Source organism: Penicillium manginii (genome assembly GCF_028828005.1).
Source record: "Penicillium manginii strain IBT 31320 chromosome Unknown utg000004l:1.0-7231830.0:1.0-7236170.0, whole genome shotgun sequence".
NCBI classification, from domain to species: Eukaryota; Fungi; Ascomycota; class Eurotiomycetes; order Eurotiales; family Aspergillaceae; genus Penicillium; species Penicillium manginii.
In genome coordinates this window covers 6,169,156-6,190,142 of record NW_026643105.1, presented here as the reverse complement: position 1 = coordinate 6,190,142, position 20,987 = coordinate 6,169,156, and the positions used below count along the sequence as shown (strand labels likewise).

General features: G+C 50.0%; 12 protein-coding genes across 12 annotated transcripts; 8 read left to right on the top strand and 4 right to left on the bottom strand.

Annotated features, from left to right (window-relative positions):
• Positions 1–491: 491 nt before the first annotated feature.
• N7533_006017 (uncharacterized protein) lies at positions 492–872 on the top strand (the record flags this gene model as incomplete). Its single annotated transcript, XM_057102667.1, has 1 exon — positions 492–872. The coding sequence occupies one exon, from the start codon at positions 492–494 to the stop codon at positions 870–872; it is 381 nt and encodes a 126-aa protein (XP_056962297.1).
• Positions 873–903: 31 nt separating this feature from the next.
• On the top strand, positions 904–1,524 carry N7533_006016 (MDR family NADP-dependent oxidoreductase; the record flags this gene model as incomplete). Its single annotated transcript, XM_057102666.1, has 1 exon — positions 904–1,524. The coding sequence occupies one exon, from the start codon at positions 904–906 to the stop codon at positions 1,522–1,524; it is 621 nt and encodes a 206-aa protein (XP_056962296.1).
• Positions 1,525–2,066: 542 nt separating this feature from the next.
• On the top strand, positions 2,067–3,009 carry N7533_006015 (CybS family protein; the record flags this gene model as incomplete). Its single annotated transcript, XM_057102665.1, has 5 exons — positions 2,067–2,205; positions 2,328–2,345; positions 2,525–2,591; positions 2,666–2,785; positions 2,844–3,009. 5 exons carry the CDS (start codon positions 2,067–2,069, stop codon positions 3,007–3,009), a joined length of 510 nt encoding a protein of 169 aa, XP_056962295.1.
• A 340-nt stretch (positions 3,010–3,349) lies between these two features.
• On the bottom strand, positions 3,350–4,183 carry N7533_006014 (nucleotide diphosphatase; the record flags this gene model as incomplete). Its single annotated transcript, XM_057102664.1, has 1 exon — positions 3,350–4,183. The coding sequence occupies one exon, from the start codon at positions 4,181–4,183 to the stop codon at positions 3,350–3,352; it is 834 nt and encodes a 277-aa protein (XP_056962294.1).
• A 1,247-nt stretch (positions 4,184–5,430) lies between these two features.
• Positions 5,431–5,766, bottom strand: N7533_006013 (uncharacterized protein; the record flags this gene model as incomplete). The annotated part of the gene is made up of 1 exon (XM_057102663.1): positions 5,431–5,766. The coding sequence occupies one exon, from the start codon at positions 5,764–5,766 to the stop codon at positions 5,431–5,433; it is 336 nt and encodes a 111-aa protein (XP_056962293.1).
• Positions 5,767–5,773: 7 nt separating this feature from the next.
• On the bottom strand, positions 5,774–6,015 carry N7533_006012 (uncharacterized protein; the record flags this gene model as incomplete). The annotated part of the gene is made up of 2 exons (XM_057102662.1): positions 5,774–5,869; positions 5,902–6,015. 2 exons carry the CDS (start codon positions 6,013–6,015, stop codon positions 5,774–5,776), a joined length of 210 nt encoding a protein of 69 aa, XP_056962292.1.
• A 213-nt stretch (positions 6,016–6,228) lies between these two features.
• N7533_006011 (uncharacterized protein) lies at positions 6,229–7,089 on the top strand (the record flags this gene model as incomplete). The annotated part of the gene is made up of 2 exons (XM_057102661.1): positions 6,229–6,346; positions 6,410–7,089. 2 exons carry the CDS (start codon positions 6,229–6,231, stop codon positions 7,087–7,089), a joined length of 798 nt encoding a protein of 265 aa, XP_056962291.1.
• A 325-nt stretch (positions 7,090–7,414) lies between these two features.
• N7533_006010 (uncharacterized protein) lies at positions 7,415–8,265 on the bottom strand (the record flags this gene model as incomplete). Its single annotated transcript, XM_057102660.1, has 2 exons — positions 7,415–7,937; positions 7,988–8,265. The coding sequence occupies 2 exons, from the start codon at positions 8,263–8,265 to the stop codon at positions 7,415–7,417; spliced, it is 801 nt and encodes a 266-aa protein (XP_056962290.1).
• Positions 8,266–9,100: 835 nt separating this feature from the next.
• On the top strand, positions 9,101–10,993 carry N7533_006009 (Zn(II)2Cys6 transcription factor domain-containing protein; the record flags this gene model as incomplete). Its single annotated transcript, XM_057102659.1, has 4 exons — positions 9,101–9,838; positions 9,905–10,048; positions 10,110–10,683; positions 10,740–10,993. 4 exons carry the CDS (start codon positions 9,101–9,103, stop codon positions 10,991–10,993), a joined length of 1,710 nt encoding a protein of 569 aa, XP_056962289.1.
• A 979-nt stretch (positions 10,994–11,972) lies between these two features.
• N7533_006008 (uncharacterized protein) lies at positions 11,973–12,971 on the top strand (the record flags this gene model as incomplete). The annotated part of the gene is made up of 1 exon (XM_057102658.1): positions 11,973–12,971. The coding sequence occupies one exon, from the start codon at positions 11,973–11,975 to the stop codon at positions 12,969–12,971; it is 999 nt and encodes a 332-aa protein (XP_056962288.1).
• A 2,300-nt stretch (positions 12,972–15,271) lies between these two features.
• On the top strand, positions 15,272–17,217 carry N7533_006007 (uncharacterized protein; the record flags this gene model as incomplete). Its single annotated transcript, XM_057102657.1, has 3 exons — positions 15,272–15,303; positions 15,356–15,575; positions 15,631–17,217. 3 exons carry the CDS (start codon positions 15,272–15,274, stop codon positions 17,215–17,217), a joined length of 1,839 nt encoding a protein of 612 aa, XP_056962287.1.
• A 406-nt stretch (positions 17,218–17,623) lies between these two features.
• Positions 17,624–20,338, top strand: N7533_006006 (uncharacterized protein; the record flags this gene model as incomplete). The annotated part of the gene is made up of 4 exons (XM_057102656.1): positions 17,624–17,867; positions 17,970–18,904; positions 18,956–19,916; positions 19,974–20,338. The coding sequence occupies 4 exons, from the start codon at positions 17,624–17,626 to the stop codon at positions 20,336–20,338; spliced, it is 2,505 nt and encodes an 834-aa protein (XP_056962286.1).
• Positions 20,339–20,987: the final 649 nt, after the last annotated feature.

The window sequence follows — 20,987 nt, the reverse complement described above, 5'->3', positions numbered from 1 at the left end:
CGAGCTCCACCACGGCCAGCAGTGGAGTCGTTCAACTTTTTGCAAGCTCTCGTGGCGTGTTTTGTTGAGAGTCCTCTAGGATGATTTGCCCGAATCTTCGGCATCGGTCATTTTTAGTCTTAAGGAAGTACTACATACAGTGACCATTGGATACTTCCTAGTTTCAAAATGTCGATTGTATGCAACCAGATGCAGAACAGTGGGTCTGTGAGAACCTTGGACTATAACCTTCTCGAGAAGCTCCTCCGGGACCCATCGGCAAGCGGCGACTTTGCTTTCTAATAGAGAGAAAGAACAAGAATTCTACCTCGGTCTCTTTGCTGCCCCGCTTGACGGTTTGACCTTCAAGTTGTCTCTCAGTCTTCCTATAAATTCAAAACCCCCCCGAGGTTGTACGGTAATCTAAAGTCAGGTTCATTTCCGAATCAATTCATCTTCTCCTACTCATCCACCTATCCCACCTCTAAATTAACTTGAATATCGTTTACGTCATGTCCAACAAAGCTCTCGTCTTCAAGCAGATCCCCCAGGGATACCCTGTCCCCGGTCAGGATCTCACCATCGAGGCCGCTGCCTACGATGCCAATGTTGCCGCTCCCGACAACGGTGTCGTCCTGCAATCCCTCTATACTAGCTACGACCCTTACATGCGTGGCCGCATGCGCCCCGCTGAGGTCAAGTCCTACGCCCCTGCCTTCGCCCTCGACAAGCCTATCGAGAGCGCTAGCATCGCCAAGGTCGTCCGTTCCAACAATGCCACCTACAAGGAGGGAGACCTGGTGATCGGTCACGTCGCTGTCCAGGAATACATTGCTCTTGACGCCCCCAACCTGGTCCGCATCCGCAAGCTCGAGAACCCCCCTCGGCATTGAAGATATCCGCGTCTTCCTGGGCCCTCTTGGTATGCCCGGCCTGACCGCCTACTCTTCCCTTTACGAGATCGGCAAGCCCAAGAAGGGCGAGACCATCTTTGTCTCCGCTGCTAGCGGTGCCGTCGGCCAGCTGGTCGGCCAGCTCGCCAAGCACGAGGGCCTTCGCGTCATTGGATCCGTCGGTTCCGACGAGAAGCTCGACTATATCATCAACGAGCTCGGCTTCGATGGCGGTTTCAACTATAAGAACGAGAAGCCCTCCGCTGCTCTGGCCCGCCTCGCCCCCGAGGGTATTGATATCTACTACGAGAACGTCGGCGGTGAGCACCTCGAGGCTGCTCTCGATGCCTTCAACAACTTCGGCCGTATCGTCACCTGCGGTTTGATCTCGCAGTACAACTCCGCTCCTTACCCCATCACGAACATCCACCAGATCCTTGTGAAGCGTCTCACTATGCGCGGCTTCATTGTCGGTGACCCCGGCATGGGTGATAAATACACCAAGGAGCACCAGGAGCGTGTGCAGAAGTGGATCAAGGAGGGTACCTTCAAGGTTCTCATCCACGAGACTGTTGGCATTGACAACGGTGCCGAGGGCCTGGTCGGCATCTTCCACGGCAAGAACAAGGGCAAGGCCGTCCTTAAGTTTTAAATTAGCGATATCATTGGGAATGGGTGTTATTTTATGTTATGAAAGGGAATGAAAACAGAGAAATAAAACTGGACTTTTATAATGAACTTTTTCTATGAACTTGAACTTTGAAACTTGAATATAAAAAAAGCTCGGTAGTAGTACTAGTAAATAGTAGCAACTGCTAGGCTGTTTCTGAGAGCTTCGGGATGGCTCGGTTATTGAATGAATGCAACATGGAAGGGGGTGAGATCATATCTAGCAAGACTGAGTAGTAGCATGAGTTTGTATCGTCAAGCCTGAGCAATTCCACGTAAATAGATCAATCAAATAAGACACCCAAAACATCAAGACCCTTGAAACTAGGTGTAGTAGTTCTAGTCGGTGGCTAAATGTTCTCGCATCGGCCAAATTCGGCTGAGCGGGAAGCCGTGGACCAATCACCTGACGGAAAACTACGATGACAGTGGACGAGCGAGTTACCGGTCGGACTCCCGAGGCAACTTGAACTTCATCCTTGTGCGAGCGACCAACTTCGACCCTCACCACTCCAACTCGTCACAATGGCCTCATTTGCGCGCCCATCTCTGCTTCGGCAGACTCTTGCGACTCGGTCGCCCATTCTCCGCCAGAATGTTGGCGTGTCGCAGGCCGTCGCCTTCCACGCTTCCGCGAAGAAGCAGATCCTGCCTCCGTTGCCGCGTACGTTGAGACCCTTCGAGGGCCCCCGAGAGATATTTGGCGGTACATGTGTGCCTCAGATGAATTGGGAGTCCTGTCCGATATTTTGAAATGCGCCTGCTAACTCCCTATCCGCCATGCAGAGACCATCCAGGGAACCAGTACGTTTTGTCGATCCGAGTTCGAACCTTGACGCCTTTCTCCTCGCAAATCTCAAGCTCCAAGTTCTCCGAACCCCCGTATCCAGATATTCTACGCCTAGCAAAGGATTTCTAGCGAGATGAGCGAGGGATCGGATGTCGTCATTTCTATTGGACTGCATACTGACCCGCCGTGATAGTGAACGACCCCGTTCCCGTCCCCAGCCCTCACCCCTCTGAGGGAAGCTACCACTGGACCTTCGAGCGGTACGTTACATTCTCTAGTGCAACAATGCATGAACAATCCCCTCGAGATTCTGAAATCGCTAATTTGCTCCCAGCGCCGTCTGCGTCGGTCTGGTCCCCCTCTCCATCGCTCCCTTCGCCGCTGGCTCCCTCAACCCGGTCATGGACGCCGTCCTCTGCTCCCTCCTGGTCGCTCACTCCCATGTTGGATTCCAGTAAGCTCAGCCCGCAAGTTTCCGATCCATCCGTCACACAATCCTAACACTCTACCAGGGCCGCCATCATCGATTACTTCCGTCCTCAGCGTGTTCCCAAATTCTACTCTCTCTGCACCTGGCTCCTGCGCGCCTTCACTCTGACCACCGCCGTCGGTCTGTACGAGTTCGAGACCAACGATGTGGGTATCACTGAGGCCCTGCGTCGTATCTGGAACGCATAAAGCGTTTTCATTGTCGTCATTTGAAAAGGGTGTTTTGTGTTTCTTTTGTCTCTGGTCCAGGCGTTCCGCCTATGTATATGTCAACCTTTTTTTTCTTCTCATTTGTCTCTGCCCGGCTTGTGTCGGTGCTTAAATCTCTCGTTTCCCATGGGAAATATCACTTCTGTACCAGCAGCATTACCTCATTTCTTATTATATTGATATCCGTACTAGTAACACTAGGGTAAAATTAGGAAAGGAAAAGAGAGAGAAAAAGACACCAAGGTATATTGATCTATATCAGAAAGAACTTGAACCCCATTTTTTTTTTCATATCTAGTCCCATGAACAAGATAACCTCTCAATCCGAATCCTCCTCATCGTCATCCAGCATAGGATCACCCTCCAAGCGATCCTCATCATTCGCCATATTCACAACCTTCTGAATAATATTCAATGTAGCCTTAAGCGGCAACCCAATAACATTATCGTACGACCCCTCAATCTTCTCCACAAGAATCGACCCCAACCCTTGCAATCCATACCCACCCGCTTTATCCGCGCCCTCGCGTGTCCGCACATAAGCCAGAATCAAATCATCCGACACCTCCCCATCAAACCGCACAGAAGTCTCCTCGACAAAGCTCTCCAGCGCATAACCAGGCTGCCGCGCGCTCTGCAGCGGAGCCATGGCCACCAGCGCCGTGTAGACCTTGTGATCGCGCGCATCTCTTAGCTGGCGCAGCATGGTGACATGGTGGGCCTCGGAGCGGGGTTTCTCAAGGATGGATCCGGTAGCGGTGTCGACGACGACGGTGTCGGCTGCGAGGATGAGGGCTGGTTCACCCTTTTCTTCGTTATCGGCTTCTTGGGCGTAGACGGCTTGGGCCTTCTTTGTTGCGGTGCCGAGGACGTACTCAAACGGGGTGAGGGATTTGGGGAGGTTCTCTTCTGCGTTTGAGGGGATGATTTCGATGTTGGGTAGGCCCAGGAAGGAGATTATTTGTTTTCTGCGCGGAGATTGAGAGGCTAGGATTACTCTTCGCTTGCGGAGGTCGTTTAGAACTGGCAGGGAGAGTGGTGGTGGGCGGGGGAGGGGTGCCCCGCGGCTTGGCCTGGTTTGGCTGTCGTAGGCTGGTGGTGGGTCGTTGGGTTCATTGTTGGTGGTTAGGAGGTTGTCTTTGGAGTCGGACATTTTTGGTTATGTTTTGGGAGGGAAGACGGGGACGAAAGGTTCTTGTTGGAGGTGGTGATAATGTTTGGCGGTCCGGAGTGGATGGATTGCGGCGTGGCTGTCCTGCCGCAGTTCTCCACTGACTCATTTCTATTTCTCTATTGGTTGAGGGGGGGATGTATATGACATGAATTATATCTGTGATTGATCGTATATAGATATTAAGACTGTTGTCGGATTCTTGAAGGGATTCCTCTATGCGAGTTCTCCCAATGGACCAGATGACTGGGGTGACTATAGTTTGTGCTTAGTGTGTGACGTACATCCCATATCTAAGGTCGACTTGACGATCTATCTAGATTAGTATTAGGATCAAGATGCCCCCGATTCGATCAATACATTCTTGAAGGCGATCGCCCCACCGAATAGAATGAATCCTTCAGGCTTCCACAATCCACTTGTCTACAACCACCAGCCCATGGAATCTCGCCCTTTGCAACAAGACCCAATAATAGGATCAAGCGGAATAACCACGGGTCAAATGCATTGTCAAGCATGAACAAGGCCACCCTCCAATTAAAGCCCTCAATTGCACTTGTCACTACGCAATGCCTTGCTTTAAGCAATAATGTAAAATCATTCCTCAATTTGAGGTCTTCCTCAACCAGTAGGTAAGGCCGAGAATGCACCGAGGTTACTACACGTGATCGATCTTCCTCGGTTGGGCGCACCGAGGTCCCTGGATGCCCCAAGGGTTCCCCAGAAAAACCATTCTGCGTGGATTACAATATGCCATTGAACTGTGAATTGAGTATCAGAGCAAATGGCCCTGGGCGTAGTCAAATACAGTCTGGTGTCTGGGCTTAATCATTGGAAATAGTGTGCCAAAAATGTACAAATAAGACATGAACAAAAAGAAGGAAAAATGTTCCCCACAACTGAAAGACAAAGCCATTCCAAGTAAGATCCGGCCAGCGGTGTCGCGGAGGCTGAGTAGAGTGGGCGTTTCGTAAATTAGAGCAACATCCATTGAATGAAGTCTCCCTTCATGGCAAAAAGAAAATGGCCGATCATCGGGTTACCGGGGCCAAGGGGTCGACAGAGGCGAAAGAAATTCGTGTGTGGTACGGTACATTCGTGGATATGGTTGATTGTTGCTGTTGGGAGGGATAGCTTTGTAGACCTCGGTCCATCATGAGAATCACGGGTCGGAGTAGAGGGAAGCGCAAAGATGATGGACATGGGATAGTTAACGAGCATGCACTGGATTATGTTGGCCGGAAAGAATCATCCACTCGGCCTCCTTTGTTCTCGATCTCAGCGATGAGGTTGTGACGTTCTTGCAGCTGCAGGTGGATAAAGTCGACGGTCTTTTGCAACACGATACTCTCGCTGCGGCCCTGCCCCTCAAGCCCAGGCACCAGTTCTGTTAACCGGTCGAAGCCTTCCCGAATAGCGGCGCGGCGCTTCTGCTCGGAAGCAATGTGGTTGTTTTTCTTCTCTTGGTCAGTCAGGCGGGGCTTCTCTTTGTCCTGGCCAGAGACCGACTTCGATGCGGCAGTCGGGGTCGAAGACGACCGGTCGTCGTCAATCTCGGGGTTCATTCTAACACTAGTGCGTAGTCCGACTAGAGATAACGTAGTTGATATATCGTTCGCAGATCGTGGTTTCCGGCTTCTCCGTTATATCTGGCGTAAAGGACAGTGTCTGTCAAAAGTGAATGTGTAGTTCTTTCACACAGTGTCGGGAAGATGGTTGGAGAGGAAGGAAGCCGAACCGATAGGCCCAATCCGTCCGGCCAATGCGGAGAAGAGCACCTCGAGTCTCTGGGCCTTGGCACTCTTCAACGTCATAGACAGGCTCCACCGATCATACCCGGCTTCGCTACTTTTTTTCTTTCTTTGTTCTCTCCAAATCCAACTCGAGCAGGCTCCGAGGAATCTATCTTGAACTCATTCTTACCCATCAATTCACCATCCTAAAAATCAACTTTCCTGTCCATTCCATCGCCTGGGCTAGACCTCGATCTCGCCCAGTCTAGCGGCGCCTTGTACAACTGTACGACAATGGCCCACGAGTCTCTACATGGATCATGCTCTTGCGGGCGCAACCAATACACAATCGCCATTCCTGAAAATGTGACAGACCATGCTGAGGTGTACTTTGACAGCAGTCGAGAAAATCGTAAGTAATCGCTAGCATACATCGACACTCTCACTGTTTGCCTTGCTAAATTACGAATGACAGGCCGATTTCACGGTACCCCACTTACTGCATGGCTCCGAGTGCCCTTGCACTGGTACAATTCACACACCGAATCGTTCTTCCCCGATGAAACACACACTTCAATCCGCCGTTCTTTTTCTCCTCGCCATGCACCCGAAACTCAGCGCGTATTCTGCGGCTTTTGCGGAACCCCATTGACTGTATGGACTGAGGAGCCTCATGAAGAAGCTGATTTCATGTCAGTGTCTATTGGAAGTCTTTTTTCAGAGGATCAGCGAGCACTGGAAGATCTCGACCTACTCCCTGGTGACTTTGATGAAGAGGAAGACGAAGACCAGGTCGAGGCGGAGGTTTCTGGGTCCTTCACCACACCACCTCTGGGTACCTCATCGGTTGTTGTACCTTCTTTCACTGGCACAGGTCATATTTCACGAAACTTTCAGCATGGCAGGGCCGGTGCTATTCCTTGGTTTGAGGAGATGGTTGAAGGCAGCCGGCTGGGCCGTTTGATGCGGTCTCGACGAGGTATGGGTGTGAGTGATGACCAGTCCACTTCAATAGAGTGGGAGGTCAGTGAGTGGCATGATGATGGAAGTGGTGGTTTTCTAAAGCAAGAGGAATCGCGCTCTGGAGGGACAACCACTGGGAAGAGAAAACGAGGCCGCCAGGCTGATAAAAGCTCCGCCAAGAAGCGGACTTAATGACTTCTATTTACTCGCGAGTTAGCTAGATGGCTTTTTGAATTAAGTGACAGACAGCTTTTTGAAACTCAGGCTGTTCAAATATATACTCTGAAGGCCTTCCGTGACTTTCTTTCTAAAGGCAGTTACGACGTTTCAATTCATGCTAACTTCAAGTTCCCGAGGTTGAATAAGCATCATGATTTGATAGAAGTAACTAATATGTTGTATCGTGTGTTAATCTTTATTAAATCGCTTGCGAAAATTCACAGATAAGTAGCAGATAAATATGACAACTCCTCTATTGTACCAAGAAAAGAAAAGAAAAACACTTCTCAGTCGTAATCTAGTAGGGTTTAGATTGGGAAGGGTAATCGGTCAATGGAGCTTCCACAGAAGCACGATTATCCTTTCTTCGAACGCTCAAGGTAATTCCCACCCCAAGACAAACGATAACAACCGCAAACTCCTCCAGAACAGACATGACAAGCTGCACCGTGACATTGCCGCCAATCATGCTAAAAGTGGAGTCATGGAGGAACCAAATGAGAGCAGCGTATACCAGACGGACCATGATAAACGGTAACGAAATGGCCACTGCAAGAACGGTCCGCTTCTCCCCGCGTTGGATGGAGGCGTTGCGCATGGCCATAAAGGCGGTCATGAGGCAGAGCTGTCCGCCTGCGACAAGGTACAGGATCATACCAATCTTGGCTTTGATATCTGGGTGTGCGAGACCTTCTTCGGACATGTTGGATGTGATACCCACGATGCTGATGATCATGGCAACGGTGACGAGAAGACGGAAGGCAACGAAAACGAATTCGGGGAGAGCGAGTTTTCCTGTTCTTTGTTGAATGGAAAGATTTCTTGGTCAAGTTAGTGGATAGCTTTTTCGGTACTAGTAGGAGATGCTTACGCTCGAGATAGAAACCCAGTCAATGCAAGCATAAGAGGTGACAGTCCAATTGCCATGCAAATGGCGGCGGCGATATAAAGTCCCAAGGAGAAGTTGGCGATTGTTGCGAGGTCACAGCAGGCACCTACGATCCGGGCCAGCGCAAATGTGAAGATGAATAAAAAGCCGCTATTTTGACGGAAGCCATGGCGATAGACTAAAAAGCCCGAGAGGAAAAAGGAAGGTAGGTAGATGAGGAGTTCGAGGATAGAGATGCCATGGCGGTAGGTAACTGTCATGTTGGTCGTGTGACGAGGTTACCTCGCTGGACGCAAGGAAATAAAGTATTCAAATTATAGAAATAATATGAGGTGTATCAGAGACAACAACCAAGTTATAGTAGTGGAATGCGATGAGTTGAAAGATAGCTTGAATGGAAAACTACAGATTCTTGGACTTCATTTTGCTATATATCCCTTAGGTATACATCCAGCATACCCTTTTCGAACAAAACTATCTGTGGCTGTGTGAAGAAAAATTAAGCAGCTCTCAAAATGCACCAAATTGGGAAAGGTCAGGGGAATAAGCCTCCACTTTAAAAGATCTACTGTAAGAAGTTTTAGACGGGCTTCAAGCCTGAAAAGAACTGACCCATCGGGGCTGCGCCCGCTAAAGCCGAAATGCCTACTGGGATCCACGGACTCAGCCAAGCTTTGGCAGCAAGAGCCAATGAAAATTCGTTATCCATCGCAGTGGTTTCCGAATTGGGAGTAGCGGGGTGATATTTGGATGACCTAAGCATTGTGACATAAGCAGGTCGATCAAATGTTGGGGGTATGCAAAGAAGAGATCTCGCATAGGGCAAGGGTTATTAGGAGCTGAATATGAAGTGATTAGATATTAATGTATAACAACATGGTAAATGTAATTTTAATAAATTAAATATGAACCTCATCATCGCTGTTTGACGTTAATGTAAAATGTAATGTAGCATGCAGCGCTGACATCGTTGCCTAACCCAACAAGCTCGGGTCTGAGGCGGAGGCGGTGCAGTCGGCCTTTACCGACACCTTATTACATGACTCCTCCCTCTTCAGCCTTAGGATCTAACAGAAACGGTCGTCGCATTTCATCATGGTATACTGCGGCAAACCGAGCAAAGGATGTGGTCACTGTCGGTCCAGAAAGATCCGCTGTGACCAAGTCCGGCCGGCCTGTTCGCAATGCGTGCGGGCCAAGCGGGACTGCCCCGGTTACAGGGATCAGCTATCTCTAATGTTCCGTGATGAGAGTAGCTCAGTGGTTAAGAAAGCCTCAGCGGGGTCAAGTACAACGACTTCGTCGGCTTCCTCTTCCTCTAGGCCAAAAAGAACGCCTGGGCGATCGCCTCGCACGGCTTCCCCAGATGGGAACTCTCAGTCGGACTCCTCTCCGGGAGAGGCGTCTTACACTAGTTTACTCGATTTCAACGCCGACCCACTGTCTGGGCCGCTGATGCAGCACTTGCAACAGTTGCAGCAACCCTGGCAAATTCCCATGGAAGTTCAACCAGTTAGCGTGCCCTCACAGGAAGAAGCCATGAGTTTTCTCTTTCGGTCCAATGCCATACCTGGGAGCTTTTGGATGAGTGACTTTGTGACCAAATTCTTGGCACAGGCTGGTGACCAAGTGGGTGCCCAAGCGATGCGGGCTAGTATGACAGCTGTCGCATCGGCCATGCTCTGCCGCGTGAGAAAGATGAACTCTCTCCGAGATGTGGCGAGGAAGGAATACGTCAATGCTTTGAACCTTCTCAATATAGCCCTTGCGGATATAGAAGAAGCAAAGACCAATCAAGCATTGGGGGCTGTTGTACTGCTTGCTGTATATGAGGTAAGACATAAATAGTGGCCCCTGTCCAATGACTCGCAGATCTAACTTCTTGTCTTTCTTCGACAGCTTGTCACAGCACGTGCCCCACGGGATATTGCATTGTGGACGAACCATATATCTGGCGCTACGGCGTTACTCGACCTGCGAGGCACCGATCAACTTAAGACCGAAGCTGGAATTCGTCTTTTCTTGCATTTAAGATATCAAATTGTGCGTACCGTCGTTGATATACCATCTCGTCCATCACAGCGCTAACCAGATGATCGGGTAGATCATCAGCTGCATACAGCGAGATTGTCACGTACCCGAATCTCTCATGGAATGTTCAAAGTTGACTATACTCCTGCGACCAGGAGAAGCCTACAGCAATCGTTTAATTATTCTTATTGGCAAACTGTCCAATTTGCGAGCAGACATCCAGCTCAAAATCATTACCGACGACCAGGAAATCATTGCAGCAGCATCGGCCATCGAGGCGGAAATAGTCGCCTGGTTGGCGGCGCTTCCGCCCGACCTCTCCTATGAAACCCTCACTAAATCTCCTTACGACTTTCTCTTCCAAGAACGCTGCCGAGGCCTTCGCCCCTTGGACGACAAATACCACGTCTACCCAAATTTCTGGGTCTGCAACGTATGGAACCAGTACCGCTGTGCACGTATCCTCGTCAGCGAACTGATACTCTCTCATATGTGGAAAGTCTCCGACAGCTCCAAGCTCGAAATGTCGGAGGAGTTCCAGGTTCATTGCAAGAATATTCGAGCCACCATCCGGCGCTTGGCTGTTGATATTTGTCGTAGTGTGCCTTATCACCTGGGTGCACACCAGAAAGACGCCTCTCCTAATTGTCCACCCCGGAAAGTTACCTGGGTGGGCTGACGTTGCTGTGGCCACTGTTCTTAGCCGGTGTGGTCGAGAACCCTAGTCATTCCCTCCGTCGGTGGGTTGGGGATGCTCTTAAGATGATTGGAAACGCCATGGGCATTGACCAGGCGCTTGCCTTGATGGATATGGTCGCCGCAGACCCGGGCGTTCTCCATTTTGAGGAGGGGGTGCCCAGTCAGAAAATCTCGATCGCAAGCTCAACCCGAAAGGACCCCGTGGCACTGCTCGATATGCCCTATAAGGACATACCTGCATCCGAGGCATATTTCTGACACTTCTAGAACAAACAAACTTCTTTCCTCTGTAATAATGATTGGCTATATCTCAGGTTGTGGGGCGCAGTTCGGAACTGGGAGGATCACGAAATAGGCAGGGTGTTCGATTGCATGCATGGATAATGATTATGACGCATAGTGACTGGCAACGACCAGATAATTTCTTTTCCTTTTCCTTTTTATTATTGCTTACATTTTCCCCACTACATAGATTATGAAATCATAATTTGGCACTATTGAAGCCCATTTCTGGTTCTGCGCGATGTCCTACAATATACTTCATGCTGCGCCTTCATTCGCCAGGGTTGGGGCGGAGTGCTCCTAATGTGCCCAGCACAGCCCATTGCCGGAAAGCCGTAACACGATAAGAGCGCCCTGTGTGGATCCCTGTCTGACTCGCTAACTAGAGGCGGAGTCCCAAGGACCCAAGGATTAATCTAAAAAATGCCCTGGTGATTTAATAAAGTTAGGATACCTAGGTAGGCAGTCTTGCTCTTTCGGAGCCTGACTGCCTAGCGCCAGGGTCTGTAGCTCCATTGTCATAAACGAAAGAGCCTATCAATGACAAAGGCCTGAAACGGGAAGGCTTAGGCATGTTTTGGTTTCCTGAACCCCGCACGCCAGCCCTGTAAGTACCCAAGGGTCTGGGCTGTTGTCCGGGCTCAGAGGTTGTGAACACAACCCCAGCCCTGTGAGCCCCTGCGCCAAGTGAGCCTTGCGCTCCATTCAAGATATCGCCTTACCATCTAGTTATTGCCGACGTGAACCAAATGCAATGGACCCCGCGATAATATCTGAAAGAACTACTTCAGATATAAAGAGAGGCATTGACCGTCGCCATTTCTTTGCCTAGTATCATTCAAATACAACTGTGGAACCTCAAAACTTTACCACTCTTCCCTACTTATTGCATCCTCTTTGCATCATACGAATTGGACCCAACGAATACTGGTACCTAACTACTACAACTCTCATCATGCCTCATTTCGAAAAATCCACACCTCCACCATTATGGTCCTCTTTCCCGTCCAGTCAAAGAGATACTAGTAGTCGCCGCCTATCAGCGTTGTCCACCAGCCACGATATGCCACCAATGGGTAGCAACAATACCTCACCACGCACCCGACTACGCGATAACAAGCTTTTCGCAATGATGCGAAAGCCCTCCAAGAAGGTCCCAGCATGGGACCCACCAGCCTACGACTCACAAGATTGGAAAGCGCCCACCGTAACAAACGGCTCAAGCTGCGACTTTGACTCCCGATACGCTTTCCTCAAAGATTTCGATACAATATTCCTCGTCGATGATAGTTCCAGCATGAGCGGGCCGCGCTGGCGCGAAGCCGAGGAAGCCATCGCTGCCATTGCCCCCATCTGCACACAATACGACCACGACGGAATCGACCTCTACTTTCTGAACCATCGCCGCGCAGAAACAGCCAATACAACCGGTGCTTACAAGAACATCACCACAGCCGATGATGTGCAAGAAATCTTCTGCGGTGTCCGACCTCGCGGCTCCACGCCTGTGGGTAGACGCCTGCTGGAGATCTTGACCCCCTACCTCCACCGCGTGGAGATGATGCAAGCCTCGCGGAATGCCGACGGGTCCCTGCGTGACCCTTCGTTGTTTGTCAAGCCGATCAATATCATTGCGATCACAGATGGCGAGTTTACGGATGATGCTGAGAGTGTCATTGTGCAGGTGGCTAAGACATTGGATCATCCGCGATGCCATGCGCTGCCGTGGCAGGTGGGCATCCAGTTCTTCCAGATTGGCGATGATGAGAGCGTGCAGCGATATTTACAGGAGCTTGATGATGATATTGGCAGACATTGCAGTGATAAGGATCTGCGAGATATCGTTGATACTGTACCCTGGAGAGGGAAGAGGGGTCAGTCGTTGGATGCGGAGGGGATCTTGAAGTGTGTACTTGGGGCTGTGAACAAGAAGTATGATCGACGACAGGTTTAGGAAGATACAGTTTGGCTTTTTTTTTTTCTTCTATTATCATTTGACCTCGGAGGGGATCTTATCTTGTTTTCTTCTTTTCTTTCTATGTTTTATTTCATTGAATTTGACGGGACCGAGCTGGGCTCTTGATAGAATTTCTTTGGCGTTGTGGTTGGAAAGGTAGCTAGAATGGCCGGTCGGTTTTGAATAATTTAACGCATTTTCATGATTGCAAATCATCTCACAAGGCTATGTACGATCCTTGCTAGTAGGCTGTACAGCATCTGCCAATTTTGGGCGATGATCATTGGTCATTGCGCCGCCCGGACCTCGTCCGGTTAAGTGGATGGGGTGAAATTAAAGCTCGATACTCCGTAAATACTTCCTGATGATTGCTCTTCCGTACTCACCGACTGTTTAGACTCAGTTAGTGAGAGGGACCCCAACCAAGTAGCCTAGTAGAAATATTAGGGCGACTACCAGTAGTAGCTACGATTTGTAATTCCGCACATAGGATCATTAGGTTGAGAGTATACGGAGTAGAATAGGGAGTCCTCCAGTCGGGGAAATGACACTATCGACACTATAGGTAAGGTCTACCCTTAGGGTACGGAGTACGGAGTAAGTGCCATGTGGTATGCCCGTCCTTCGCACAGATCCATCTTATCTCAAAAAATGAGATCACCGCAATTTCTACTGGGGCAGCTCCATCGCTAGTCCCAGTCTTGAGTTCTGAGTTCTCATTCCCCCTTTGCGAGAGGTCCAAATCCTTATGTCGAAGTGTACTTCGAGAACAGGTTCTACTCATTTCCCCTCGCCTCTTTATACCCGACCATGGCATGGCCTTGCTGAAGCTCGTGTCAGCCCTTCAGGTCAAGGTCTGAAACGGACGTATCATCTGCCGCCGCGGTAGGAACCGAGTGGAGTGGTTCTTGGCCGAACCCAAGTGAGGGGCCAATGAAACGAGTGATCGGCACTTCACACTTGCATCAGGGGAAAGCCACTTCAAGACGCGCCCTTGCCTGTGCAGATCTAACTTGCGCGATGACGGTGGCGTTACTGGGCTGTGGGAGTGGGGGTGATGGAACAGGATTCACTGACCATAGAAGAGTTGAAATGGCAATGTGTACTCCGTAATTATACTCTCGAGGTGTGTCCTGTACTTCGTACCTTGCAGCGTGGAGATTTGACGAACCACGGTACGTCCAACACGCGTGTAGATGCCAATCTTTCCCCTTCTGCCTCTGCTTCACCGTTCCCCTTCCCTTCCACTTCCACTTGGTCCCTATTTCATCTTAATTTCTTTGCGCCATTACCACAGCTCCACTCATGTCCGCTCTCCCTACGAGTACAGCCATCAGCCATTTTCCCGCGATCGGCACTTAAGTCATCACCAAAATCCCCGCAGCGCCGATCTCTTATCACCGCTGAAAAAAACCTTAGCTTTGCTACTCCCTCCATACAGCCACTTCCTCTCCTCTCCTCTCCTCCTCTCGTCATCACTGGTCTACGATCCGGAGTCCAAAGGACACACTCATCGGTACTTTCAGCCGGGGCTAGAACCACCAGAAATCCTCCGTCACAACATTTTACCAACGCCAACCCCGGTCGAAGCGCCGTACCCTGGTCCCAGGTATCCCTCAGCGCTTCGCCTACACTCGCCCCCATTGGTCACTCTTGTTGCCCTGAGAAGTGCTTGGGGAAATTGGGAAACTGCCAACTTCCACCCACCGCGCTTCCTGAAGCATTCGCGTCGCATTTTCCTGCGGGCTGCCCATCTGGGCTGGCCCATGGCTGTTGTGTCTGCGGCGCTGCCCGAAACATTCCTCGAACGACCCGTTTATTCTTAGACCTGTCAATCACCTCTCCTGAAACAGGTACAGCGTGTACCTGCGTCCTCTTTACACTTGGCGTGCTGCCGGGGTTGTAATTATAGAAACAGCTTTGTTTATTATTCCGGACTGCGCTCTGTCGCACCTTATATTCCGCCTGTCCGGTCTTCTTGCTCTATTTGCTTTCACGGTCTTTATTTTCTTCCATTCCCTTTGCATTCCTTTTTCTTTGGTTTTGTTCGAGAATCTATCGTTTTCTCAACATCTCGTTCCCTTGAACTAATCACTCGTTGCATTGCATTGCATTGTCCTCTGTACTATATTGGGTCTGCTTTCTTTTTGATCCTTTGGCGTGCATCTCTTTCTCTATTTCCTTCTACTCATCATAGCATTGTTCTTTCTCTCTCTTTTGCATTTGTTCGCGATTCCAACTTTGCATTTGCTGCCATCGCTACCTACTTCTCTTTTCTGAGCGATCGCCATCGTGCGATGATATCGACTACCCTCATGACTTTCTTACTGTAAGTCCGATTGGTCCAACTCATCTGAATATGTGATTAACATCGACATCAGAAATACCAACCCCGAAACCCGGTCGGTCAAGCTGCTAGGATCATGGGACAATTTCACGAAGCAATATGTGATGAACAGAGATAAGCGCGTCGGTGCGGGCCACTGGAAAGGGTGTCACACCTTTACCGATATCATGGGTGATGGCCCTAGCGGCTCGTTAGGTGAACAATCCCAATGGCGGACCGGTGGACTTAAAATGGGTGCTACATACTGGTACTATGTGAGTTATTACAGGTCATCTTTGGGTCGAGAAAAGAGCTAACTAATAGAAATAGTACTTGTTGGATGATGACATAGAATCCATTAATGAAAATGAGCCGGTAACGACTAAATGCCCTCTTCTCCCGGGACAACCTGTGAATGTCTTGAACGTGCCTATCGTTTTACCCGATAGTCGATCTCATGGCCGCACTGGCAGCAACAGTTCGCAAAAGGCAGACTACCGAACCATGAACCCAAAGGACAAATTTATGAACCCACGCAAACCACCCCAACCGGTCCCCGCACGCCTGCAAACCGCCATGCCTCGCAAACAGCCCCCAGCCGTGCATTCCCAAAGTACCTCGCCAATTCACGGAATGGTGCATAGGAGTGCATCGCAGCCGGGCAGTGCTAGGGGCTTCCACTCAAAAGACGCACGCTCTGCCTCTCCACCACGTGCCCGCGCTCTTCTTGCAGCACTCCGGCCTGCTAATGAGACAGAAGGCCAAGGACAGATCTCACCTTTGCCAAGGTCCAAGACAGTCAACGGAGTTCTCCGACATGACGGGAGCACCAGTGATCGCCGAAAAGTTCCCGAAATTAATGTCAACACTGGAGCCGCTTCCCCGGTAGCGAATATTCCCGAGTTCTCGACGATCCAAAGCCGCCGCGCGCTCAAGGCAAAGGGCGGCGATGCCCCAGCACTGAATCTGCTCACAGTGCAAACGCGCCCCCAGCCTCGTAAGCCCAGCCCCTCGAGAGGCGCGGCAGCTGGTAACAATCTGGGGACGGTGGATGAAACACGCGCACTCAAGGACGCTCTGGAATTTATCGCAAGCAATCCGGGTAGTGACCAGACTACGCCTACCGGAAAGGATGTCAATGACAAGAGACTACCGACACTTCCCAATACACCTTCATCCGTGATGGACGAGGCTGTACGCGAGATTGATGATCACGACAGAGTCATGGATTCAGAGGTACCGCACAGCCACTTTTCTATCATGACAGCAACCACAGCAGACGATACCACCCACTCTCGTTTCATTCCCGAGCAAAGTCGCTTCTCCGAATGGAGCACTGACACCGACACTGAAGCCGAGGATAATTCGCCCGAGTCGATGATCTCCACCTCCACATTCAATCAAGACACGAACGAGTCACCAGCCGTAGACGACTGGAGAACGCCAGAATTGTCCCAGTCCAATGACGCAATGACCAATACCGATCCCAACACTCCCCATCTCACCGTTCACTCTAAACCATCATCGCCGAACTCCGCTTCCGGCGAGCTCCCACCATGGAACGATTGTCTTCCCGAACTCGCCATATCTTTGGCATCTCCTGGTCTCCAGGGCTCTGGCCTAGGGATTGATCAGATGGATGAGGTTGAAAGCAATCCCAAACGCCACGCAGCCCTCTTTAGCGCAATCAAATCGATGGAAGCCCTTTCTCTGTCGCGCAGAAGTCCGGATGGATCTCCAATCATCCTCCCGGAAAGGGAGAGCCAGCAGCATCGGGATGCTCTCGACAGAGTCCGATCTCGATCTCGATCTCGAGATGGCTCCTCCCAGGGCAAGAGAACTATGCAGGAGTTGATGGATGAACTCAGCTATCTCAAGAACATGATCCAATCCGACATGGATGGAGAACCTTTCTAAATACATTCGCTATTCAACAACCCAGGTGCTGGTCACCGGGTGCTTGTACCAATTTCAATAGACATATTACCATAACATAGTACAATGGAAGCTACTACGAACACGAACATTATATGTGCCCTGGTTTAAATTCAATTCTTTGATAATGATAATTCTTACTAGTTTCATACCCAGTTAAACATGGGTAGTATTCGATTCTTGATGTGATTGTCGTATCGTCAAATTGTTGGTAATTCCTAGTCGGTCGTCACTCACGGCGCGCCCACAAAATACGCGCCAAGAATCTCCCGAGTCCGCCGCGACTCTTCCACTCCGCCAACAACAAACGGAAGGCCGCGACCACGCAGCGAAAATAATACCCAAAAAGAATGGGCTGAACTTCACAGCCTGTAATATAACGGAAAATATGGCAGAAGAGGGCCCCCAGCTCACGCCGGTCGGAGAGCAATCCCTGCCGGCAAAATGTAAAGCCACCACCCTGGCGTACTGTCCCTCGATGGACCTTATCGCCCTGGCGACCGACGACGAGGAGCTGCGCGTATTCCGCTTGAATGGACAGCACGTCTTCGGTGGCTCGTTTGGAGGTGACCCCTACCTCGACGATGACGAGGAAGACGGGGAGGTGAGAGCATTGGCGTGGAAGGGTAACGGTGAGTAACTTTCTTCACAGTGGCATGACCATGTCCATCTACAAGGATCGAGACTTGGATGAGTCGATTCAGAGAACACTTTCTAATTTATTTTTTTCACAGGTCGACTTCTCGCTGTCGCCTGTGGAGATGGATCTTTGCGCATTCTTAGTGCCTATAGCGGAAAGACAGTCCATCACTACCAGGCGTACCACAAACCAAGCGAAGAGTTCTTCTCTCCTGGCCAGCAAACAACTCCGAAGGTGACATGTCTAGGCTGGGGTTTGAACTTCACCGATAGCAAAGCTGCACAAAAGCATCTCCAAGACCCCGCTGGCCAGGTCTCCGTGGATGACCTATTGACTCCAGGAATCCACCCGTCCAAAGCAGCGGCTCTGCTGAAGGCTGACCTGCCACGAGAGCTTGCATTGCTTGACATCGAGAGTTCATTGCCTAAATTAAGCACACTACCCGCAACGGGGGCTGAAGATGATCTCTTCAGCTCACGCGCCTCCATCGATGCTATATTCCACTCTTATGCGAAAGATGCCAGCGACTCGGTGGATGTCCTCTTTATTGGCTTCGACGACGGGAGTGTCCACCTGCGTATCTTTGATTGTTTCGAGATCGGCTCGTTTCCCGTGGGTACCGCGACACCACAAGCGAAATCGTGTCATATTCTCCGCCATGCCTCTCATCCTTTGAGTTCAACTCATGCCCTGGTAGTATCGACGACTACAGGGGACTCTTCATCACCGCTGAGCATTGTCACCCTCGACTTGCGCTTCATCACGAAGTCTGGGCGGTATCTTTCTCTTCTAGCGTCCAAGACGACCCAGCTTCAGAATTTGCTGCGGTACATTGGACAAGTCCAGCGTCAGATTGAAATGGAGTGGAAGAATGCCCAGGAATTACCCGCGCGTTTCCTGCGAAGTGTGAATCAGGATCTACAGGATCAATGTCAATGTGATTTCGTGACGGCTATTTACCACCTGGTTGTTACTGGGCATTGTTTTGAGCCGATGAAGGAGTTTTTGGTGGATATTGTTGGAGATCGAGTATGTATTGTCTATCATACATATGAAAGACATCAACTAATCCAGAAATAGGGCCACAAACGATGGGATAAAGCTGTTGCCGGGGGCTACGAGAATATCCGCCGGTTAACACACGAATGCCTCCTTCCAGCATTGGAGCGAAGCCAGGTCCTTATCAGCCGACTGGTAGGACTGTCAAAATTCCACAAACTCAGCGACGTGCTCGGATTAGACACACAAAAGTTGAACGGCATTGTCGAGACCTTAGATTGTCTACACCTTCTCGCCCATCGCATCCTAAATCACGCCAACGAAGAGCTAGTCCAGTTTGCTGCATTTTCACGATGGCTTCGCCATGAGATCGAGATTCTAAATAGTGAGCCCCTGTCGCAAACATTGGAGGAGAATCTCGAAAAGCGAGAACTGTTTGAAGTCCCGCCCACGGTGAACTACATCACCGGTGCGCTACAGAAAAGTGCCTTGCGGAACTTCATCCGTCAGCTACCTATGATTGGCGTGCCCATGATGCCAACCTCATCAACAAATAAATGGCTTCCAGACGGACACGATAGTTCGTTCTACGATGAGTTCAAATTACTCCTCCAGCAGCAACGCAAAGTACAAAATGAAGGAGGTGATGGGTCAAGTGTTGATACGCCTAGGCTGAATGACTTGACGAATCGACTTGGTATCCAGTTCGAGAAGGTCTTTGCGGAAATTGCATTGACACAGCGGAGAGGTATTCTGCACCGGTCACCGCTTACATTGCATTCGGACTGCGATCCAAATGTTCTTGACCTGAAGATTCGCTACGAAGATTCCGAGGAGAAACGCCCGTGCTCTATCTACACTGCGAGCAGGTCAAGCAGCTCCAAGGAGTCATTCTACATCTACCGCACAATTCTCGACTCCCTCAATGGTGTCAGTTCCACTCGCAGCACATCTGTCGCAGCCATTTCAGTCCAACAAGGTGAAATACGACAACTGCAGTTTGTCGACGATGATACGATCATAGTACTTTGGTCTAGCGAAGGTAAACATATCTTTAATCGTCTTTGATGGGGATCTCCAGATGCTAACTTTTGACCAGAACGCTCCTACTTGCTCACTTTTTCCTTTCGGCCTAGGTCTGGAAAAGCGGACTCCCCCGCTTTAGGACTCGAGTATGTCGAGTGTGAAACATCCCCCACCACTCCCAAGCCACCGGCTCCCGTCGCTCAACTTGAGCTTTCTTCTTTGGGAGAGATAAACGCCATCAAACACGTTTTTCCGCCATCTGGTCCTAAGGCAAAACCAGTGTGGCTAGATGTTAATGGCCGGCGGGGCCGGCGGGCAGTTTGTGTGCTTTATGGAGACGGGATGCGATATGATGTGTTGGATTTGGATGTTGCAGTCGAAGAGTGGGAGGAAGAGGAAGAGGAGGAGGAGGAAGAAGGGAAAGATACTGAGAACTGATAAAGTTCGGATAGAAGAACCCAGTAATAGAAACAAGTACTATACAAGGGCGATGAATGATAAATCTAAATGCTCATTGTCCTTTTCTCTCTTCTCTTGTCAGGTTCTTTCAAAATAATTTCCAAGGTTTGCCTCTTCGTTATTCTGCCATTGACCCAGCCTGATCTCTTTATAAAAGTACTAATAGGTGCGTTTCTATTTCAAGCTCTGCCCACTAGTCAAAGGATTAACCCCTGAACAGTCCTGGGGCTGTGGGCCTTTGTCATGTCCATATTGCTTTTGCATTTGAAGTCAAAGAGTGCAGATCCACTTTTCTTTGTAGGAAAAAAAAACACCTATCACTACTCCGTACTAGAATTTGAAAACAATACCAGGCCCAATCGGTTGATGACAGCTGTTGAAATGGTAGCAACAAGAATAGTATATTCCGTCATCACGGATCATAGCTAGGTACTAGTACATAGAGTACCTAGGCAGTTACGCTGAGGCCATTCCAGATTGCCCCTTGCTTTTGTTATGAACTATGCGGGACTATTCTAGGATCTTCTATGCAGCCCAACTCAGGCACCAGGAACGATGTGGGCCTCACTAGGAGAAGTAAAATAGGTGGTGTTTGTGTGGACAGGGCTAAAAGGATCGGTCGCTGGGG